Consider the following 18,617-nt stretch of genomic DNA (forward strand, 5'->3'; position numbering starts at 1 on the left):
GATTAATGGCTTTATTATTTTCTGTAACCAATCCAACCAGAATGGCGACCCATCGGGTTTGGGGCCGTAGAAGTCTTCTCAAACCCGAACCCAGTGAAGATGCTGATTGCTGACGATATTAACCATAGAACCACATTGAGCAATCCCATAGACCTTGCTCAGTGAGGGTATTTTTTTTTTTTTTTTGAAAAAAAAATTTATTTATTTTTAATATGGAGAGGGGAAAGATAAGAATTACAATAGGATAAAGCACAAAATGGGCGAGAAACCCAAACGATAGCTTTTAAACAACCCGAAGATGGTGCGGAAACAAAGTAACAAAGAAACTAGTGGGAATGGGTAAAAAAAATGATATGGCCCATTAAGAGAACCAAAGCAGCTACAAAGGGCTGCAATCAGAGGCAAATCAAAAGGCTTCAGAAGGAGCAACCCTTCCCGAACCTTTGCGAGAACCAAAGTAACGGAACAAGCTTAATTCCCCCTCATTAGGCAAGACTCCATCCATTGTAAGGCCTCAAGAGCCTTCTTCCCTCGCCCATTTTTGGAGTATTCACATATGATTGTGTTTCACCATACTATTTTGGGAAGTCTTTTTCAATTTTTTAAGTTACCTCAACCAAGTCCTTTGTAATAAGGATGTAGATCGAGTGCAATGAATTCCCAGTATTACACTCAATCTAAGTCCTTGTAATACCATAGGTCTCTTGTGAAGCCACACTATCACCTTTAGTTCAAGGCTTAAGCATTGTCTCTTGGATGAGGATTCCCTTTAATTAAGTTGTTTGAATGTGATAAGGTAGCTTAAAAATGGAGATTGCAGGTTTATTTGTTTCGGGAAACTTAGGATGTTGGACTTACTTGTTCAAAACAAAGTGAGCCCCATAACCTCTTTCTTAAGAGACTTTAATTTTCGATCGTCTAATTTGAAGGATACCAATCCTTATATCTTTCAAGAAGAGCTCTCTCGAGTTACGCACTCGTTTTTTATCCCAAAAGCTGATACTTCTTCATGTATGGGCTTAAACTCCCACTCCTTTTAATAAGTGAGTCTAACATGTAGAATATTTACTTGAAATAAGAGGGAATGACGAAGACAATATTTGAATTCAAAACTTTTGTTTTGATATCATATTAAATAATCACTTATCTAAAAAATTTAAGCTGATAGAAAAACATAAATTCAATAATTTAATCAACATTTTAACTGTCTTTAAAAATTCAATCATTGTCTTGAGAAATTGTGATAACGCTGTTTCACATTGTTACCAAAGTATGATTAGAGAGATTTTATTGCCTTAATCATAAGTGAGTCCAACTGCCTTAACCACAAGCTATTGTTTCAAGTGTGGGCTCAAATTTTTCATCCTCTTAATAAGTGAGTCCAACACATGAAATATTTAATTGAAATGAGAGGAAATGAAAAAGACAATGTTCGAATTCGGAATCTTTGATATGATATCATGTTAAATCAACAATTATCTCAAAAATTTAAGTCGATAAAAAATAATAAATTTAATTATTTAATCAATATGGTAACTTTGCCTTGAAAAATTTTGGTACCACTTTTTCGCATTGCTACATAAGTAGGATTAAGGAGATTTTATTGCCTTTATAACCAATAATGTTCCCTCTACAGTCTACAGTCTACATTGGCCAATTAATAAAAAAGTCAAGGGCAATTTTATAAATAGGACTTATCTACACCACTTCAACTTATTATATTTAAGCCCATATCAATATGACAGCGAGCTCTTCCAACGGCCACAAATGGCCTCCTTTACCTTCAACACTCTGCAAAGGCACCTCTTCTCCGTCACTCTCTGTAAGTACTCTTCCACTCTAAGAGGCTCTTAAATGTTATTTGTTTAATGTTTTTCACTTTCTCACGTTCCAAACACATACTTAAACGAAGTTTTTTTTTTTTCCTCTCCTTGTAGTTAGAGCGAATGTTAGTCACATTAAAACAAGGGTGTCTATTACAGACCAACCTCCAAAAAAAAACGTGAATTTAGGAACTGCAAAAGAAAATGGCGCTGGGTTTTCTTCTGCAAGGGCTATAGATGAAAGAATAGAGAGAAACGCTGTGAATAACCTTGGTGGTTCAGTGGTGGAGAAGACAGAATCAACAAAAGATAAAAACGTAAGGAAAAACTTGGGTTTTAGAGAAAGAAGGAAAGTTGGTTCTGGGAATTCTTCTTTGAGGTCTAAAGATGAGAAGATAATTGTGAATTCCACGAGTGTGGGTAGTTTCGTGGTTAATGAAAAGAAGGAGAAGAAACCCAAGAAAGGTGATGATAAGCAGGTGGGAGAGGAGCATAAGGGGAAGGGGTCTAAGAAAAATGAATCTCCAGAATTTCAGTTTAGGGTTGAATTGGATATGTGTTCGAAAAGAGGGGATGTCTTGGGTGCAATTGAATCGTATGATAAGGCGCTAAGAGAAGGAACTAAGCTGGGGCAGTACCATTATACTGTACTTTTGTATCTTTGTTCTTCTGCTGCTGTGGGTGTTATTTGCCCAGCTAAAAGTGGGAGTGGTAGTAGGAGTTTAAATACATTGGACTCATCTAATGGAGCTTCTAGTTTGAATTCCATGGGGTCGAGTGCACTGGGAGATAAGAGTAACAGGAATTTGGGTGATATGGAATTGGATATACCAGTTTCAGACAATGAGCAACAAGTTGATGTTGTTAGAAGTCATGGAACTACAAATAAAACGGAGTTGAATTCTAGTAGTAGGTTTGACCATTTAAGTAGTTCTTCTGATGAAAAGGATAAATTGAGACAGTATTCTAATGAGTTTACAAAGTCAAAAGCTCAACTTTTGGATGGACTAAGTTATCCAGAAAAGGGTGGTAATAATATTTCAAACACAAAAGATGGGAGTGGAAACCGAGAAGATCATAAAATTCAGGTAGGTGAAGATGTCAAGTCGTATGCACTTCAAAGGGGATTTGAGATCTACAAGAAGATGTGTTTGGATAATGTCCCAATGAATGAAGCAGCATTGACATCCGTGGCTAGAATGGCAATGTCGATGGGTAATGGTGACCTGGCATTTGATATGGTGAAGCAAATGAAGCCATTGGGAGTAAATCCAAGATTGCGATCTTATGTTCCTGCTCTATCTTCCTTTTGCAATAGTGGAGATATTGACAAAGCATTTGCTGTTGAGAAACACATGTTGTCAAATGGTGTCTATCCAGAGGAGCCTGATTTGGAGGCACTCCTAAGAGTAAGTGTCGGAGCTGGTAAAGGTGACAAGGTGTACTACTTGTTGCATAAACTAAGAACAAGTGTGCGGAAGGTCTCGCCCACTACGGCAGATCTGATTGTTAAATGGTTTAATAGCAAGGCGGCTTCAAGAGTGGGGAAAACAAAATGGGATAAAAGTTTGATAAAGGAAGCAATTGCAAATGGAGGTGGAGGCTGGCATGGACAGGGCTGGTTAGGGAAAGGAAGGTGGAGCACTTCATACACGACTGTTGGAGCTGATGGTTTGTGTAAATGCTGTGGGGAGAGGTTGGCAATGATTGACCTTGATCCTAAAGAAACAGAGAATTTTGCTGAGTCAGTTGCATCTATTGCTTTAAAGAGAGAGAAAAATTCAAGCTTTCAGAAATTTCAAGTATGAAAATCCCTTAATAATTCTTATTCCTAAATGAATTTGCGATAACTTAATACAAAAAAAAAAAAAAAAAATCTTATTCCTAATCTTATATGTGATGTTTTAAGGGAAAATGAATAAATCTGTTATTGGCAGAAATGGCTTGACTATTATGGACCTTTTGAAGCAGTGGTAGATGCTGCTAATATCGGCCTCTTCAGCCAGAAGAGATTTTTACCATCCAGGGTAAGGTATTTGATGTCTTAAGTGAATGGGATGCTAAAAGGCTTTATTTCTTTATTCACTTTTAGTGATTTTATTTTATTTTATTTTTTTGGGTTGGGGGTGTGTTGGGAATTCTTAGGTAAGTGCTGTTGTTAATGGAATACGCCAAAAGCTTCCTTCAAAGAAATGGCCTCTCATTGTTTTGCATAACAAGCGTATGACTGGACGGAAGATGGATGAACCAGTAAATAGGGCCTTGATTGAGAAGTGGAAAAATGCTGATGCACTCTATGCAACACCTACTGGGTCAAATGATGACTGGTGAGAAATATATACTCTTGGAATTCATTTACCAAAGCATATATATGTTATACTTATAATTTATTACTTAATTTGATGTCAAGTTATTTCTATGATGTGTATGCACCTTGTTAATAACCTGTGCGTCAGGTACTGGTTGTATGCAGCTATAAAGTTTAAGTGCTTACTCGTGACCAATGATGAGATGAGAGACCATACATTTCAACTTCTAGGAAATGACTTTTTTCCAAAATGGAAAGAGAGGCACCAAGTGAGTGAAGCTCTTGAGATGAGAATTCAATGCTTTTTAAAGTAGTCCTTTTCTGTTGTATGTGTTTAGGTTGCAGATAGGTAATATTTTTAGTTAGTTCTCTCTTTTGTAGATAACTAGGTCCAAAACTGTTTCTACTTTGTGCAAACAATAGTGCGTGGTCTTCTTGAATGACTTTTAATGTATTGCTAACGAAGTATCTTCTTCTTCTTCTTCTTCCTTTTTTTTTTTTTTTTTTTTTTTTTTTTTTTTTTTTCTTTTTTTTAATATAAGGTGCATTTCTGTTTTTCTGATGCTGGTCCAATCTTTCACATGCCTCCTCCTTGCTCTGTTGTGATTCAGGTCAGAACCAATTGGATGCTTTACTGTATGTTTTAAAAGTAAAGAAAAATGGATGAAATTCAGTATGATATGTGTATTTATGTGGGTCTGAGTAAAAAATTGTTGGAAGTTGATAAATCAGTAATCTGAAGCTCTTGGTGCAACATGATAACAGGAATCTGATAAAGGCCACTGGCATATTCCAGTTGTATCAGAACCTGATTATGAAGCAGAAAGAACCTGGCTATGTGTTACACGTGCTAAGTCACGTGTGGCAAGGCAAGATTCTGCCACTAGTCCTGAAGGTAATTCACTAATTTCAATCAAATTAAGCATTCCCATTTTAACCATCCTGACTGGTAACAGGAAATCCACCATGCCTAGCGGCCTATCAATAACTATACTAAAAGTGTGTTGTGTGTTTCTTCAATCCCATAAAAATGCAAGCAATCTTAAGTCCCTTTTATATAGCATATAAACTGAGTTCATGTTGATATTCACGAGATCTGGAGTGAGCGAAATTTACTCGTAAGGAATCGTTTATACCCAATAGGATTTAAATATATTTCTGTTGATTATTACTTTTAAGTATGTATCCATAGATAATTCACTAAGTTCAATTAATGAATCTTAGAAGATGGGGGGGGGGGACTAGGAATTTTTTCTTGGGATGGCCAAGCTATAATGTTGATACACAATTCTATACAAACTCAATATGTGTGTGTGTTATATAAATTAAATATAAAACGGATAAGGAGTAAACGAGATCAGGAGTTTTTGTATTTGCTTGCAAAAGAAGTGAAATTGAGATAATCCTTAAGAAAGTGTAGTTGGTCGATTCATTTGTTCTGAATTTTCATGTTGGAATTTCTTTAGTGGCTTGATTTTTGTATAAAATTGCATTAAGACTACTAAAGATTTTTTTTTTTTTTGGTACTAATCAACTTTTACAGTAATAATAATGTATGTGAATGGGGCTTAATAAAGTCTCGTAATTTTAACTATTCCCAATAAGATACCATTGTCTTTTTGGAACTTCTTTTAAACTCCTTTACTCATTCTTTTTGGAGACAAAGTCTTGAAAACTCTAATTTTGATGGAGACTATAATGTGGTTCCACCTATGTTTGAGAATGATTAATTATTTTTAATTGTGGAGTTTCATGTGTTATTATGGGGTTTCAGCTATTCTCCTTGTTGAAAACTTCAACACTATCTACGTAACTTGCAAGAAACTAAAATATACAGAAGCTTCCATGCCTATTTATTAGGTTTCTTATTTAACACAACATCCTTTTGGCATAGAGATATGAATATGCGTTGATTGTTTTTCTTACAAACATTTTTTTTGCTGTTCATTGTGTTCTCTTGTAATAAATAGAATCACTATCCCTTCAATCTAACGAGGGACATGCAAGGTCAGGTTTTCGAACTGAAGTGAAGATAAAGCCAGAACTGAGTCATGCGAATCCTGAAAATACTAAAAGTCCATCTCAGGAAATCTACAAAAGTCTCAGAGATATTCTGTCAGAATCTGTGCATTCAAATGATAATCACACTATACTCCCACAGATTGAGGCTGCAGAGATGTTTGGTAACTGCATAATTGATTTTCAAATATAATGGCTGTTTTGTTAAGGACCTCAAAATGATGCTGTGGAAAATCGAACTCCAAACCAAGAGCTCCTTCAACAGTTATGTTCTTGTGCGAACTACACAAAGCTCTGACAGTCTAGAAAACCGGCCTTTTTGGAGCTGCTGATGTTAAATGTACTATATCAATGTTTTTTAGCCATCAAAAGGTTAACCTTTTTGGAGTAATAGCTAGTTTTTGTGAGCTGCCATTACCTCTTTCTGGAGTTTCTCTCAGGGTTGGTTACGAGTGGAGGGAATTTATGGAGGGTGGAGTCTTCTATCATCTTTCTGTATAATCATGTTTTCATTTGCTCATAAAGAAAAGATTTTGCTCTGCACCTCTGTTGAACTGTTTGACCAGCAAGCAGTCATTTTTTGTCTTTGAGCAACATACCCCAGATGTTTAGATACTTGGATCTAACTCCAAGGATATTTTTTTTTTAAAAAATAAAATTCTTCAGATTTTCATTTTAATAAACCACCAACTATAGATAATCAATCAGGTGGAATCCATCCAGCAGTGACAGCAGCCATGTGCTATGATTCTCAAACCATGATAGTTGTCTCTCGGCCAGTAATTGTTACTTTTTGCAATGTTCATCTCGGTCCATTAACTTACTGGCGGATGCAAATTCAGGGACAGACCTAGAAACTCTTATGGGCAAGGCCGGTTGTCAAAAAAATTTCTTGGCAAGCGCTAATAGGCTAAATTTTTAATTTTTTACTTTTAAAAAAAATTCAACTACTAATTTGTTTTTTTAAGAAATTGGGGGGGAGGGGTATGATGCCCCTCCGTCAGTGGATGCAATCAAATTTGATTTGCACGTGCATTTTTTAAAATGTACGTAGGTGAGAATTACATGCTCAAAAACATGTCTATTTAATAAATTGGGTTGAAGAAAATTCTAGGACAAAACTTAGTTCATAATATTAAATAGAGTTGAAGAAAATTCTAGGACAAAACTTAGTTCATAATTTTTAGCGTTAAATAACTTATTGGTACCTGAGTTTTGGAAATTTTATTTTTTGGTACATGAGTTTTAATTTGCATCACAGATGGTACTTTGGTTTTTGGGAAAGACTGAATTTATACTTCAGTCAAGTTTTCTGTCCAAAAACTAATAGCCCGCCACGTCATTGCCACTTAGCATCATTAGGAACACGACACCTGTCCTTTGAGACATGTCACCACTCACATAATTGCCAAATCATTCAAACAATTTGTAATTTTTAAATTTTTTTTGGGTGATTTGGTAATTATGTGGGTGCTGACATGTCACAAGGGATATATATCGTGTTCTTAGTGATACTAAGTGGCAGAGATGTGGTGAGCCGTTAGTTTTTGGACTGAAAACTTAACTGAGGTACCAATTCAGTATTTTTTCAAAACCGAGGTACCATCTGTGATGTAAATTGAAACTCATGTATTAAAAAATAAAGTTTTTAAAACGCATGTACCAATAAGGTATTTAATCTTAATTTTTATAAAAAAAAAAAGAAAAAGAAAAAGGAAAGCCGGGAACTTTACAATAATTTTTGGACCAAAAGGTCTCCTCATTTTCCCTGGGTGAATGGTAATCACGAGTTCAAGTTATATGTCAGTTGCAGAGTACTCTGGCTAGTGCTGCTCATGCTGTCAGCCAGCCGGCCCACTGCATGCGCTTTTGGAAAAGAACGAACACAAAATCACGGGAGCTGAGACTATTTTTGTCATCTTCCTCAATCTCTAGAGGGTTATCAGAATCTCCTCTTTAATGGGTTTTGGTTGTCATTCCATTCCAGCTTTAGAACATCACGAGTCTCCACTCACCGACCCCCTCTCGGTCCCCATCTTTTTTACTGACAAAAAAAAAGGGCATATATGCATGCCCAGTACTTCCAAACAGGCCATGGAAAGACAAGGAGAGCTTGCGCGCATACATATCCAAACTTCTATCTTCAACGTCTCCAAAGAGATCAGAATGCACAACTCTAAGTCTTCTTCTTTTTCTTCTTCATCCTTCCAAAGTCTAGAAGACGAGCCTGTGGCTGATCAGGATATCACACGCTTTGACAAGTCTCTCCAGGTGAACTTTCATCACCGATCTTCTTCTTCATTGATCTCTTTCTAGCTGCATGCGTACATGTTTTGTGGGCTTTTGTTTATTTCATTGTTATGCGCGCGCAGGAGCTTAGACAGTTCCGTGCTCAGCTTCATTCTGCCGCCGATTATTCCGAAACCACATTCTTGAATGCCAAAGAGAAGAAAATGTGAGTGTCCTAACTCCGACAATTTGCTACAAATGTTGTTACGGGTGCTATAACTTTTATTATAAGTCGTGACAACTGGCAAGTGTCATATGAACGATAACATTAATAATAAAAAAAATTGTAGTATTTCGAACGTTTTCTTCTTCTTCTTAAGTGATATATATATATAGTGGTATGTATGGCTAGGCTTGTTGAATGGCATGCACAGAATCCTCTCCGCTTGAAACGGAGAAGGTTATCTCTATTTAGTATTTAGTTATAAAGTAGGACAACTATACCCCTATTTTATAATTAAATGGACTCTCTATTTTAAATGGAGAGATTCAAATTCATTGGGATCATCAATCACGTTTTGATCTTATCAGGTCAGCATCTGGGACCCTCTATTGGTGGGCCGCATCTGACATGGTCAGATCAGGACACTATAGCCTACTGGGGAGATCTGTTTTTCTTTTCAATTTATTTTGTCAGTTCAACACCGGTAACGCTACCCTATTAACTGGCCCAGGGGCGGACCTACATAGGGACAGGGGGCTTGGCCCCTCCCAGTCCCAAAATTTTTCAAAAAAAATTGAAATTAAAATTTTACCTCCTAAATTTTTTTAGTCTTACTCCCTCAAAATTTTTTATTTTTAATTTGGCTCTTCCATTTTTAAAAGTCTGGTTCCGCCACTGAACTGGCCATTATTTATGGGGCCATTGAACGTACAAGTCACCCGTTGATGTGATTATAAAAAAAAAGAAAGATTAAATACAAATTTGATCATTTGATTTACCACCTAATTATCAAAAAGCTATTCCATATTTAAAAGTGATAAAATTTGATCAATGCGGTTTTCACCTCTATTAAAATGATCAGGTTCCACTTAAACATTTACCGAATAAACACACTAGCAATTTTTTTTGGCCACCAAAGATTTATAAAACGTTATTACGTGTACATATAATTTGCTATATCAACAAGCCCCTTAAAGCAAAACAAAAAATACAACGAAAAAAAATAAGAAAGAAGAGCAACCCATCACTCCACAAAGCCTTTGTGGAGGTACGTGGGTCATGGGGAACCCACCCCACGGCTTATCTTCTCCCGTGTTTGCATGGGTGGTTTGCAAGGGACTCTCATACCCTCTTGACCACCGTAAAAGTGGGGCGGCCCATAATCACCTTTGTGGACCATGGGGTGGGGGTCCTTGCGAGTCTGCGACCCAACCTTCTCACGTTGGGGTGGGTCGTGGGGGAATGACCCCACTTCCATGGGGTTGGTCGCAAGGGGACCCCGCCCACAAGCCACCTCTATGAGGATGGGCGTGAGTCACTGAAGAATCTGGCCACTACTATCTGCAAAGGGGATTTCTCCTATTGTCACCCTTTCCTCTTCCTCCTCCTTCTTCTCCTTCCTTTTTTTTTTTTTTTTTTTTTTTTCTTAATTCTTTTGAAAAAACTACATTTATCCCCCTTTAATTACTAACCAATTTGTAATGTCCTATAAACTTAAAAGTTTGCAATTGACTCTCTCTCAAACTACGAGTAATGTTATAAAGAGGATCTATGATTTAATAATAATTTTAAAAGCCACATCAATTTTAGAAAGACTTAATAAAAACATAAGTCATTGTTATAGCATTACTCCTCAACTACTAGACACTTTTACTTTGCCCCCTCCGTCATGATATTATTTTGTTAACCTAGATGAAAAATGTATCATGTGAACCATGCATGATGTAAAATGTTCATTATAACTCCTATTAGCTAGATGTGTAAAAATACAATTATACCTTTAGATTAAAAAAAAAAAAAAACCCTCCTTGGCTTGGCCGTGTGTCTCCTCTTACTATTTGATGCATGGGTATGATGAACATTTTAAATTTTAAATTTTTTAATTTTTAATTTTTAATTTTTTATGGTAGATAGAGGAAAGAATCATTTTGATAAAGTGTAAATTAAAGTAGGTCACTGTTAGTGCCATTTTGAAAACGGTCAGTCGTTTATCGTTTGCATATTTTGCAGTGTGATGGAAAACACAAAAGAGTACATATGCCGGGCGGTGGTGAGTGTTGTTGACCACCTTGGGACTGTCTCTGCCAACCTTAACGGCTGCCTTTCTCAGACCAATGCATTTTCCGAGGCCGAGCTTCGAATCAATTGCCTAAAACAAGTTAGTTTTTTTTTTTTTTTTTTTTTTTTAATAATATATATATATATATATATATATATATATATATATTCTTTTGCTGATCATTCTCATTTATAATGCATGCATGCCAATCAACGACTATATATATATATATATATCGTTGGAAGATTACAAAGTTGTAACAAGAACTCTTCGTGAAACTTGTTTGGTGCTTTGACAGAGACTTCTCGTTTGCGAACAATATGCCCACAAGCTCGCTCTGACTCAACTACGGTGGAGGGAGAATTTAACAAGATATCATCGACGTTATTTGTCAAAGCGTAATTATCATCTCTACATATACAACTTTTTTTATTTTTATTTTTATTTTTGAAAAACTTCGTTTATCACCATTGATGTTTCATCATTTTTACAATTATACTTATAAACTTTAAAGGTATCAATTTAGTGTATCTATCTTTAAATTTCAATTAATTTGTTAAAATTTTTCGTTAAATCCTAACGGAGGAGTGTCAAAATTCATAAAATACCATTTCATTTTTTTTAGGAAATTAAAAAAAAAAAGAAAGAAAAAATTGTAAGGATTTAAGCGTTGGTCATGATTATATTTAATGGAATTTGAAAATATATATATATATATATATATATATATATATATATATATATATATATATATATTTTAAAAAAAATTGGCATTTTGAGAAATTTTGACAAGATTTAACGAAAAATTCTAACAGAGTGGTGAAATTGAAAAAATTGAAAGGTAGATACACTAAACTGATACTTTTTAAAGTTTAAGGGCATGATTACAAAAGTGATGAAAGATCGGGGTGGTAAGTGGAGTTTTTTATTTTATTTTATTTTATTATTATTATTTTTTAAATGTGTATAATTTTTTTTATTTTTATTTATTTATTTGATTAGCAACGGCAAACGTTGAGAAAGCATGTGAAGGTTCAAGGTAAAATCTTTTCCTTTTGATAATCTCGATCACAACACTGAAGTATTTCAGGGATATCGATGTAATTGGGTTGTTGGCTGCATGGCTTCAAACCCAAGAACACATTTTCTTTCTCAAGTAAAATTGAATTGAATTAAATTGTTCAGATTATATTACTTTAGTACGTATTTACCATTAAATGATATATAATGCATGCATGAATTAAGAGAAAATAATTAAGTTCTTCTAAAGCTGGTAAATATTGATCAGATTACATAACATGATAAATTTAATATTAATGCAGGGATAGTACTACTGATGATCAAACTAGTTGCAGAATATTCGTAGATATTGATCAACATGAGCTTGTCAGAGCTGAGGAGGAAATTCCACTTTTCTTGTACACATACACTCACAAGCCATCTCTTGAGAAAGCAAATAGCGACTTAACATTAGGTAAATTATCACTTTAATTTCCTTGTTTATATATGAAAACACCAAACTTTAATACTACTTTTGTTCTTTCACGTGGCTTGTGTAGTGTCGTTGCCTGTTCGTGATGGTTTGTCGGCATTGTCAAAACGTTTGATTAATCCTACATTTCATTTCCAGGTTGGTGATCAGGTTATATTATATATAAAATGCCTCTTATACCATTCCATAACCTCACGAATGTAAATATATGTGAACGTCCCATATTGCCTGAATATAGAAATGGGGATGTACATGCTTATATATATGTATATTATCGCATCTTTTTTGATACAATGCGTGCACGTTTTACTGCGGAGTTCTGATAGGTTCATAGTCATTACGTCTTTAAGATGCGTTGTTGTTAAGAAATGTGCGAATATACTTATAAGCACATCCCCGATGTGGCGATGCGGGACGTTGACATAGTATATACGAATTTTTCATCCTATCTTTTGCATGCTTTTGTTGCAGGCCAGTACTACTCAGAAAAGTGGGCGCCATAGAAGATCAGTGCATGGCAGTGATATCTTATCCCTTATTCGGCGAGCTAAACGAACAGCATGATGAATAATATTCTTGAGTGGAAAATGCTTTCTTAGGTAGATGTTTTGAAGTTTCTCTATATGGGGTAGTTCTTCAGAAAATTAGGACAATGAGAACATAAATACCTTTAGTGTTGGAACAAAATTTGGAATTTCTATCTTGTTATGACTCTGCCTAATGCAGTGTATGTTCCTTTATGAGAAATTTTACTTTTGATGATTGTTGATTCGTGGGTTTGTTAGAATATTAATTTAAATAATTAAGTTCATTCTTTTCTATCAGTACTGTTTGAGTTAATGTCTCGCATGAATTGCTGAAACGTCTCTTGATTCTGTAATTATCATTGAGCAATGACAGCATGGTTGTGATTATATAAAACACTTGCTAGCCTTTATGATCACACAGTTCACACTCCCACAGTGGTTATTTTGGAGATGAACTTGTAACTGGTTTGGTGTTTTCTGTTAAAGTATTGGTTAAGTGATTAAATTTATTTATTTTTATTAGTTTAAGCTTTTAAGATAAGTGGTGATTTAACACTTTGATCATCAAGAGGAAGAGTTGAAGATTGCGTTGATGTTCAAAGACAGTTCGTCATATGTCATAAAGGACAAAAGCATAGAGAGAAAACATGAAACCGAAAGGACAGCAAAAGAGAGAAGAGTCGTAGGTAAATAAGGAAGTACATAGGCTACAATGCCAAGAAAGGAAGAAAGCAAATTCCAAATGCATAAGCGGACTTCCCTTTCCACCGTAGGAAGGAAGCACAGTACAAGAATTACTAGCTCATCATCAACAGAATCCTACATGCCAACAACATGGGTCTGTCTGAATATATTTACATTTGACTAGTTTTACTATCTTTCTCCATGTTTGTCTGCTGGATCCTCTCTCTCTCTCTCTCTTTGTGCTTTTCTCGATCCTATTAATGCTACTGCATGCACTAATGGCGAGCCGTTGGACTTCTTAGGCCACTCAGGTTCTCAAGCCTCTCTAAATAGGACATTTTCTTCGTGGTCACAATGTTCACTATTTTGCTCTTAAACGAATCATTTTCTTCTTTGATCAAGTAGTTGTCCATCTCGCCTGTCGTGTTATGGATCTTCTTCATGTCAGCTGCTCCGGCCTGATCCAAATTCCAACCCATGAAATCCGACAGTGTCTTCGAACTTGGTGTCTCAGCAGAACCCCAGTACTGGTCTACTTCTTCACCACTATTCGATGGTGAAGAATCCATTAATGGACGGTTCCTGTTGGGTTGTGCTACTAGTGAGGGGATTTTAGTGAGTGAATCAACATAAAGGACATCCTCAATTCTTGACATCACATTGAAAGCCAAGCTTTCTATTATCCTTGAATAGCTCTCTAGAATAGCCTGTCCTATATCCTGTTGCATATATATTTAGTAGAAATTAGTCTTAGTATATATGAGGAATATTTAAAAGCTAAAAAGGTACTGCAATGTCAATTTCTTGCCTTATTGAATTGGATCTTAGATATGTCAAGAGCAGATTGTGGAATTCCTGGAAACCTCTGCTTTAGAAGGAGCAAGATTGTTTCTGCTCTTTCTTCAAACAGTTCTCTCTTCTCCAAGCTAACACCTGAACCCCAGGAAGATTTTCCATCCTTGTTGTGCATCTTCCTCTTCCAGATCACAATCGAGGCCTCGATCCTGTTCTTAAGGTCAAGCACTCTATGCTCTGTGGACATGTCCATGGTTGAGAGGAATTGCTCCGGATCAAAGTACTCTACTGTAATGCACTTGTATATTGAATCGCCAAGGCTTGCTCTACCATTCTGTTAATCATAACAAAGAAAATCAACCAAAATATCAAAATCATTGTAAAGCTAGCTAGTCAGTGGGGATCTTTCTGCTATAATGTATGATTATAATCAAATCATTCTGATTACATATCATCCCCTACCTCTTAGGCAATCAGATATTTGTCCCAATTCTTCTATAAATACGAGCCATTTGTATTGTAAAGATTATCAAAAAATAAGAACAAGATGTAACCGTTTTGGACTTTTCCCTAATGATGGAGTGATGGACATGTGTATCCAACACCGAGCCATCTGAAAATTCTGTCTATTTTCTTTTATTCCGCTATTGTCTTTATTTTTCCATTTCAATATGAGTTTCTTTCGCTTTCCTCTTATTAATTACCTTTGGTAGAGATTCAATGTAGCTTTCAGGGATCTCCATCTCTGATAGTACTTGAGCATTTATTGCCATGGCTGCTTTTAATACTTGGTTCACAGAATCTTTCTGAAAGAGCAGCCATTTTCGAGAGACATCCGACAGCCCATTTGGTGGAACTTTAGCAGCAGGTAACCACCATTTGTCGCCATTTCTGGTCGGGGTGTTACCTTTCTCAGACTCATCGGCATCTTGGGAAACATACCAGAACTCATTTTGGTTTCCAAAGTTATCCAGGTAGGCCTGTTCATTATATATATATATATATATATAGTTTCATCAGCAAAAGGTGTAATATAATCTAGCTAGGCCATATGGGAGAACGATCCCTTCTAGATAGAAACGAGCAGCAATATTATTACTTACAATGAGCATAGCATCAAGCTTGCGGAGAGCGGGAATATTCATGAGCAGATCACTTCTTTGCCGAGTCACCATTATCTATCAAATTAATAACAAAAACAAAAACGTCTAAGAGGAAAACAACATGGTCAAAATTACATTCGGGATCCATATTTGTTCTAGAGAGATTTCTCACCTCCATATTTGTTCCATCTTTGGATTTCTGTTGTGAAGGAACAAATTCAACAATGTGATCAGTCACAGATAAAAACCATTCGATTTCTTTTCTCCACCGTGCTTTCCTATCTGAAGACATGGGCTCCAGCTTCGATTGTTCTCCAAAAACAGATGCTGCATTATTGTGAAACAACAAGACAGATCGAACAATATATGTATATATATCAGCAACAACATATACGTACATTATAATTTTTTTTGGTAAACAAATGTTCGATCGGAAGAGAAAGTACCGGAAAGGTTTGTGATGGCATTTGACAAAGCCAATGCCGAAGAAACACCCTTTCCACCACCCGACATATCTTCACCAAGAAGCAGCTTGGAAAACCTTTCCTTCATCAATTCCATATCTGAATAAAACCACATTCAAACCCAACAACATAATCTTAGTTTTTGCATGCATTATCTCGATTCGATTCGATTCGTTCACCTCCCGTTTCAAGTAAATGTTTCTCGTCATTTTATTTTACCTGAGAGTGGCTTGCCTAGTGGACTTCCTATCCTGGCTCCAACTCCATCCAAGCGTGAAACAGGGGCCGTGTCACGAGAAAGCGCCGACCCTATATACTGGCGGTCCAAGGGGCTTCCTATATACCTGCTGTCATAACTTTTGGACAGCACCTTGTCGTCGGTAGACCCTCCACCTTCATGGCCATTCTCAAAGATCAAGCTCTGAATCTGTCGCCCTGGAATCTCAAACATCCTTTTAATATTGAAAGACTTAGACTTCTGTATGCTGTTCTGGCGTCCAAAGGATCGGACCATTGCTTAACTTAAGCAACAAACCTAGGAACTAAGCAACAAGCCTCTATAGGTTAACAATATTGGCAAACCTTAATTTTTTCGGTTGCAAAAACAGTTGAAGTTTTTCTATGTACGAGAAACAAGAAGAAGAGAAGAAAGAGAGAACCCGTTGTCCAAAATGAGAGGTTTTTCTATTTTTCAAAGTTGATGATTAGGCAGACAGCTTTTGAGTGGTCTATCTCAAACTTCCTGTTTTTGAAACTATGGAACGTGGGGTGCATGTTTGAGGAAGAAAAAGGAGGGGTTGGTATAGGAAACTAAGTATAAACAGACTATTGTTAATTTGTTTTGTTTAAGGGAATGAGTCAATGCTGCTGGTTTAATGGGTTTTTAAAAATACCCAGCCCCTATTTTTATCCCCCCCCCCCCCCCCCCCCCCCCCCCCCCCAACAAAAATACCATGAATATATATATATATATATATCAACCCTTGAAAATTATATGGTTATGTAAAATGGTCCACACTCCACGGTCAGGATCAAAGATATCTCAACATACATCATTTTGTGCTTGCTCCATAATTAACCTCTATACCTTTGTTTCTTGAACCTCTAAAAAATGAAGCCATATATGTGAATAGGCTTGTATATATATTTACACACATATATATATTGTATCTTAGAGGTAGTTAAAATTAAGAGTGTTCGTTGTATTTAATTTCCTTGATACTAGTGAAGAAGAAACATTGTTGTTGTCCGTGAACGCATGGCAATCTTGTCGAACCATGTTAAATTTTAGTATCTTATTTCTCTTATTTCTTCTTTTTCTTTGGTGGTATTTTTTCTTTTAAGACTTTGGTTCTAAAACATTGATCTAAAATAGTGTTAAGGGTTTCACTAAATATAGCTTATAATTACTTTAATTTTACATATATATATATATATATATATATATATATATATATATATATATATGTACACGTAACTAAAATGCGTGGTTTGACATGCATCATGGATATATATCACACGATGACAGCACGTCTCTTATAATTAGTTTTAAAACATTAATTGTTGTTCGATCTGTATGTATAATATTGCTTGGTTTTAGGCTTTTATTAGGGCATCAAACTACAAGGGATTTTTAGAATTTCTTTGGCATTGAGGGTAATTGGGTCATAATGTTAGGAGAACAACGTATTTCATGTGTAAATTAACACGTTGATAGATTAATATATTAATTTCTTAATGCTTTCATTTGTTAAAATGCTTTTAAATTCATTTTACTTGTTTAGTTTTTAGAATAGTTCGTTGACATTAAGGCTAATATATTACTTTTTAAATGTTTCATTTGTTAATTGCTTTTTTGAACTCCTGTTCCTTGTTTAGTTTTTAAGACAATATCTTATTCCAACCATATTCCTGCCATTAATTCGTGTTCATGTATCGGATTTAGGTTGTGTCGAGGTATGTTCATATGATTATATAGATCAATTATAACCCGACCCATTTAATTAAACGGGTTAAACCACTCAATCATAACCTACTAATTTCGTATTGAGTTTATTGGCTATGTCAACAATTGTTAGCCCTAAATATTGCATGTTGAGTTCAGGTCGTGTCGATGCATGGATATAAGACTATATATGTCAATCATAACACAACCCAATTAATTAAACTGATCATACTTCTCAACTTTGACTCGTTAATTTCGTGTCGGGTTAACAAAAATCGTGTCAACCCTAATTCAAGTGATAAAACTTCAATTTGAGCTAGTTGTGAAGCTAGCCAGTAGTGCCATCCATGAATGGATGTCCAAATGGAGGGTCAGCTTCCAGACTATCACATCAGGAAACTGGTTGGCAAAAACAGGACTAGTACTTCTTCAAGGTAGTGATGGAGCACTACTCAGGCTTTAGTAGTAAGGCCAACTTCTTCATTCTTTTCTTTCTTTCTATCTTTTTACCATTGACTTACAATTAAAAATAAGAAGTCTAATCTTTAGACCAAGACCTTTCAACAAAAAAACTTTTCTCTTTCCCTTTTCCTATTTTATTTTGTTTGGGGGGCTTTTGGCCTTTGGTGGGGGGATATACTTGAGGGCGTCTATGTGTATATAAGCCAATTTGATGGGTTTTGTCCCAGCTAGGCTGCTAGCTAGCTGCTTCAATATATTTTTGTTCCCTTATTTTGACCATATCAAATAGCCCCTTTCTTTAAGCTGTGGAACCAAGAGGAAGAGGGAGTGAGGAAAATCTGGGATGCAAATTCCTTAACTACAGATGCTTAATACAATCACAAGTGGGATGCCAAATTGCAGCCATTTGTTGCATATGATTATGTTTTTAATTAATTGTTGATGACTTGTTGGCCGGTTTCAACACATTCAAGACTACAACATG

General features: G+C 35.7%; 3 protein-coding genes across 7 annotated transcripts; 2 read left to right on the forward strand and 1 right to left on the reverse strand.

Moving 5' to 3' along the window:
- The first annotated feature begins 1,737 nt into the window (after positions 1–1,737).
- On the forward strand, positions 1,738–6,791 carry LOC133856585 (proteinaceous RNase P 1, chloroplastic/mitochondrial-like). 4 transcript variants are annotated; one of them, XM_062291642.1, is made up of 8 exons: positions 1,738–1,822; positions 1,938–3,625; positions 3,761–3,850; positions 3,969–4,150; positions 4,280–4,400; positions 4,674–4,742; positions 4,897–5,026; positions 6,102–6,791. In XM_062291642.1, exons 1-8 carry the CDS (start codon positions 1,768–1,770, stop codon positions 6,341–6,343), a joined length of 2,577 nt encoding a protein of 858 aa, XP_062147626.1. In that variant the 5' UTR covers positions 1,738–1,767; the 3' UTR covers positions 6,344–6,791. The 4 variants fall into 4 exon arrangements, with proteins under 4 accessions (XP_062147626.1, XP_062147628.1, XP_062147629.1 ...); XM_062291644.1 differs by having other exon boundaries at positions 6,144–6,791; XM_062291645.1 differs by lacking the exons at positions 4,280–4,400; positions 4,674–4,742 and having other exon boundaries at positions 6,102–6,297.
- A 1,330-nt stretch (positions 6,792–8,121) lies between these two features.
- LOC133857748 (probable protein ABIL5) lies at positions 8,122–12,915 on the forward strand. The gene is made up of 8 exons (XM_062293085.1): positions 8,122–8,421; positions 8,523–8,605; positions 10,613–10,760; positions 10,960–11,059; positions 11,664–11,700; positions 11,984–12,135; positions 12,221–12,291; positions 12,625–12,915. The coding sequence occupies exons 1-8, from the start codon at positions 8,221–8,223 to the stop codon at positions 12,715–12,717; spliced, it is 885 nt and encodes a 294-aa protein (XP_062149069.1). The 5' UTR covers positions 8,122–8,220; the 3' UTR covers positions 12,718–12,915.
- Positions 12,916–13,340: 425 nt separating this feature from the next.
- On the reverse strand, positions 13,341–16,430 carry LOC133857419 (rho guanine nucleotide exchange factor 8). 2 transcript variants are annotated; one of them, XM_062292684.1, is made up of 7 exons: positions 15,946–16,430; positions 15,709–15,825; positions 15,435–15,589; positions 15,263–15,337; positions 14,864–15,139; positions 14,173–14,493; positions 13,341–14,083 (listed from the first exon to the last, which is right to left on the reverse strand). In XM_062292684.1, exons 1-7 carry the CDS (start codon positions 16,238–16,240, stop codon positions 13,640–13,642), a joined length of 1,683 nt encoding a protein of 560 aa, XP_062148668.1. In that variant the 5' UTR covers positions 16,241–16,430; the 3' UTR covers positions 13,341–13,639. The 2 variants fall into 2 exon arrangements, with proteins under 2 accessions (XP_062148668.1, XP_062148669.1); XM_062292685.1 differs by lacking the exons at positions 15,435–15,589; positions 15,709–15,825; positions 15,946–16,430 and adding an exon at positions 15,406–15,412 and having other exon boundaries at positions 15,263–15,338.
- Between the last annotated feature and the right edge of the window lie 2,187 nt (positions 16,431–18,617).

The sequence above is a fragment of the Alnus glutinosa genome, chromosome 14 (assembly GCF_958979055.1).
Source record: "Alnus glutinosa chromosome 14, dhAlnGlut1.1, whole genome shotgun sequence".
NCBI lineage: Eukaryota > Viridiplantae > Streptophyta > Magnoliopsida > Fagales > Betulaceae > Alnus > Alnus glutinosa.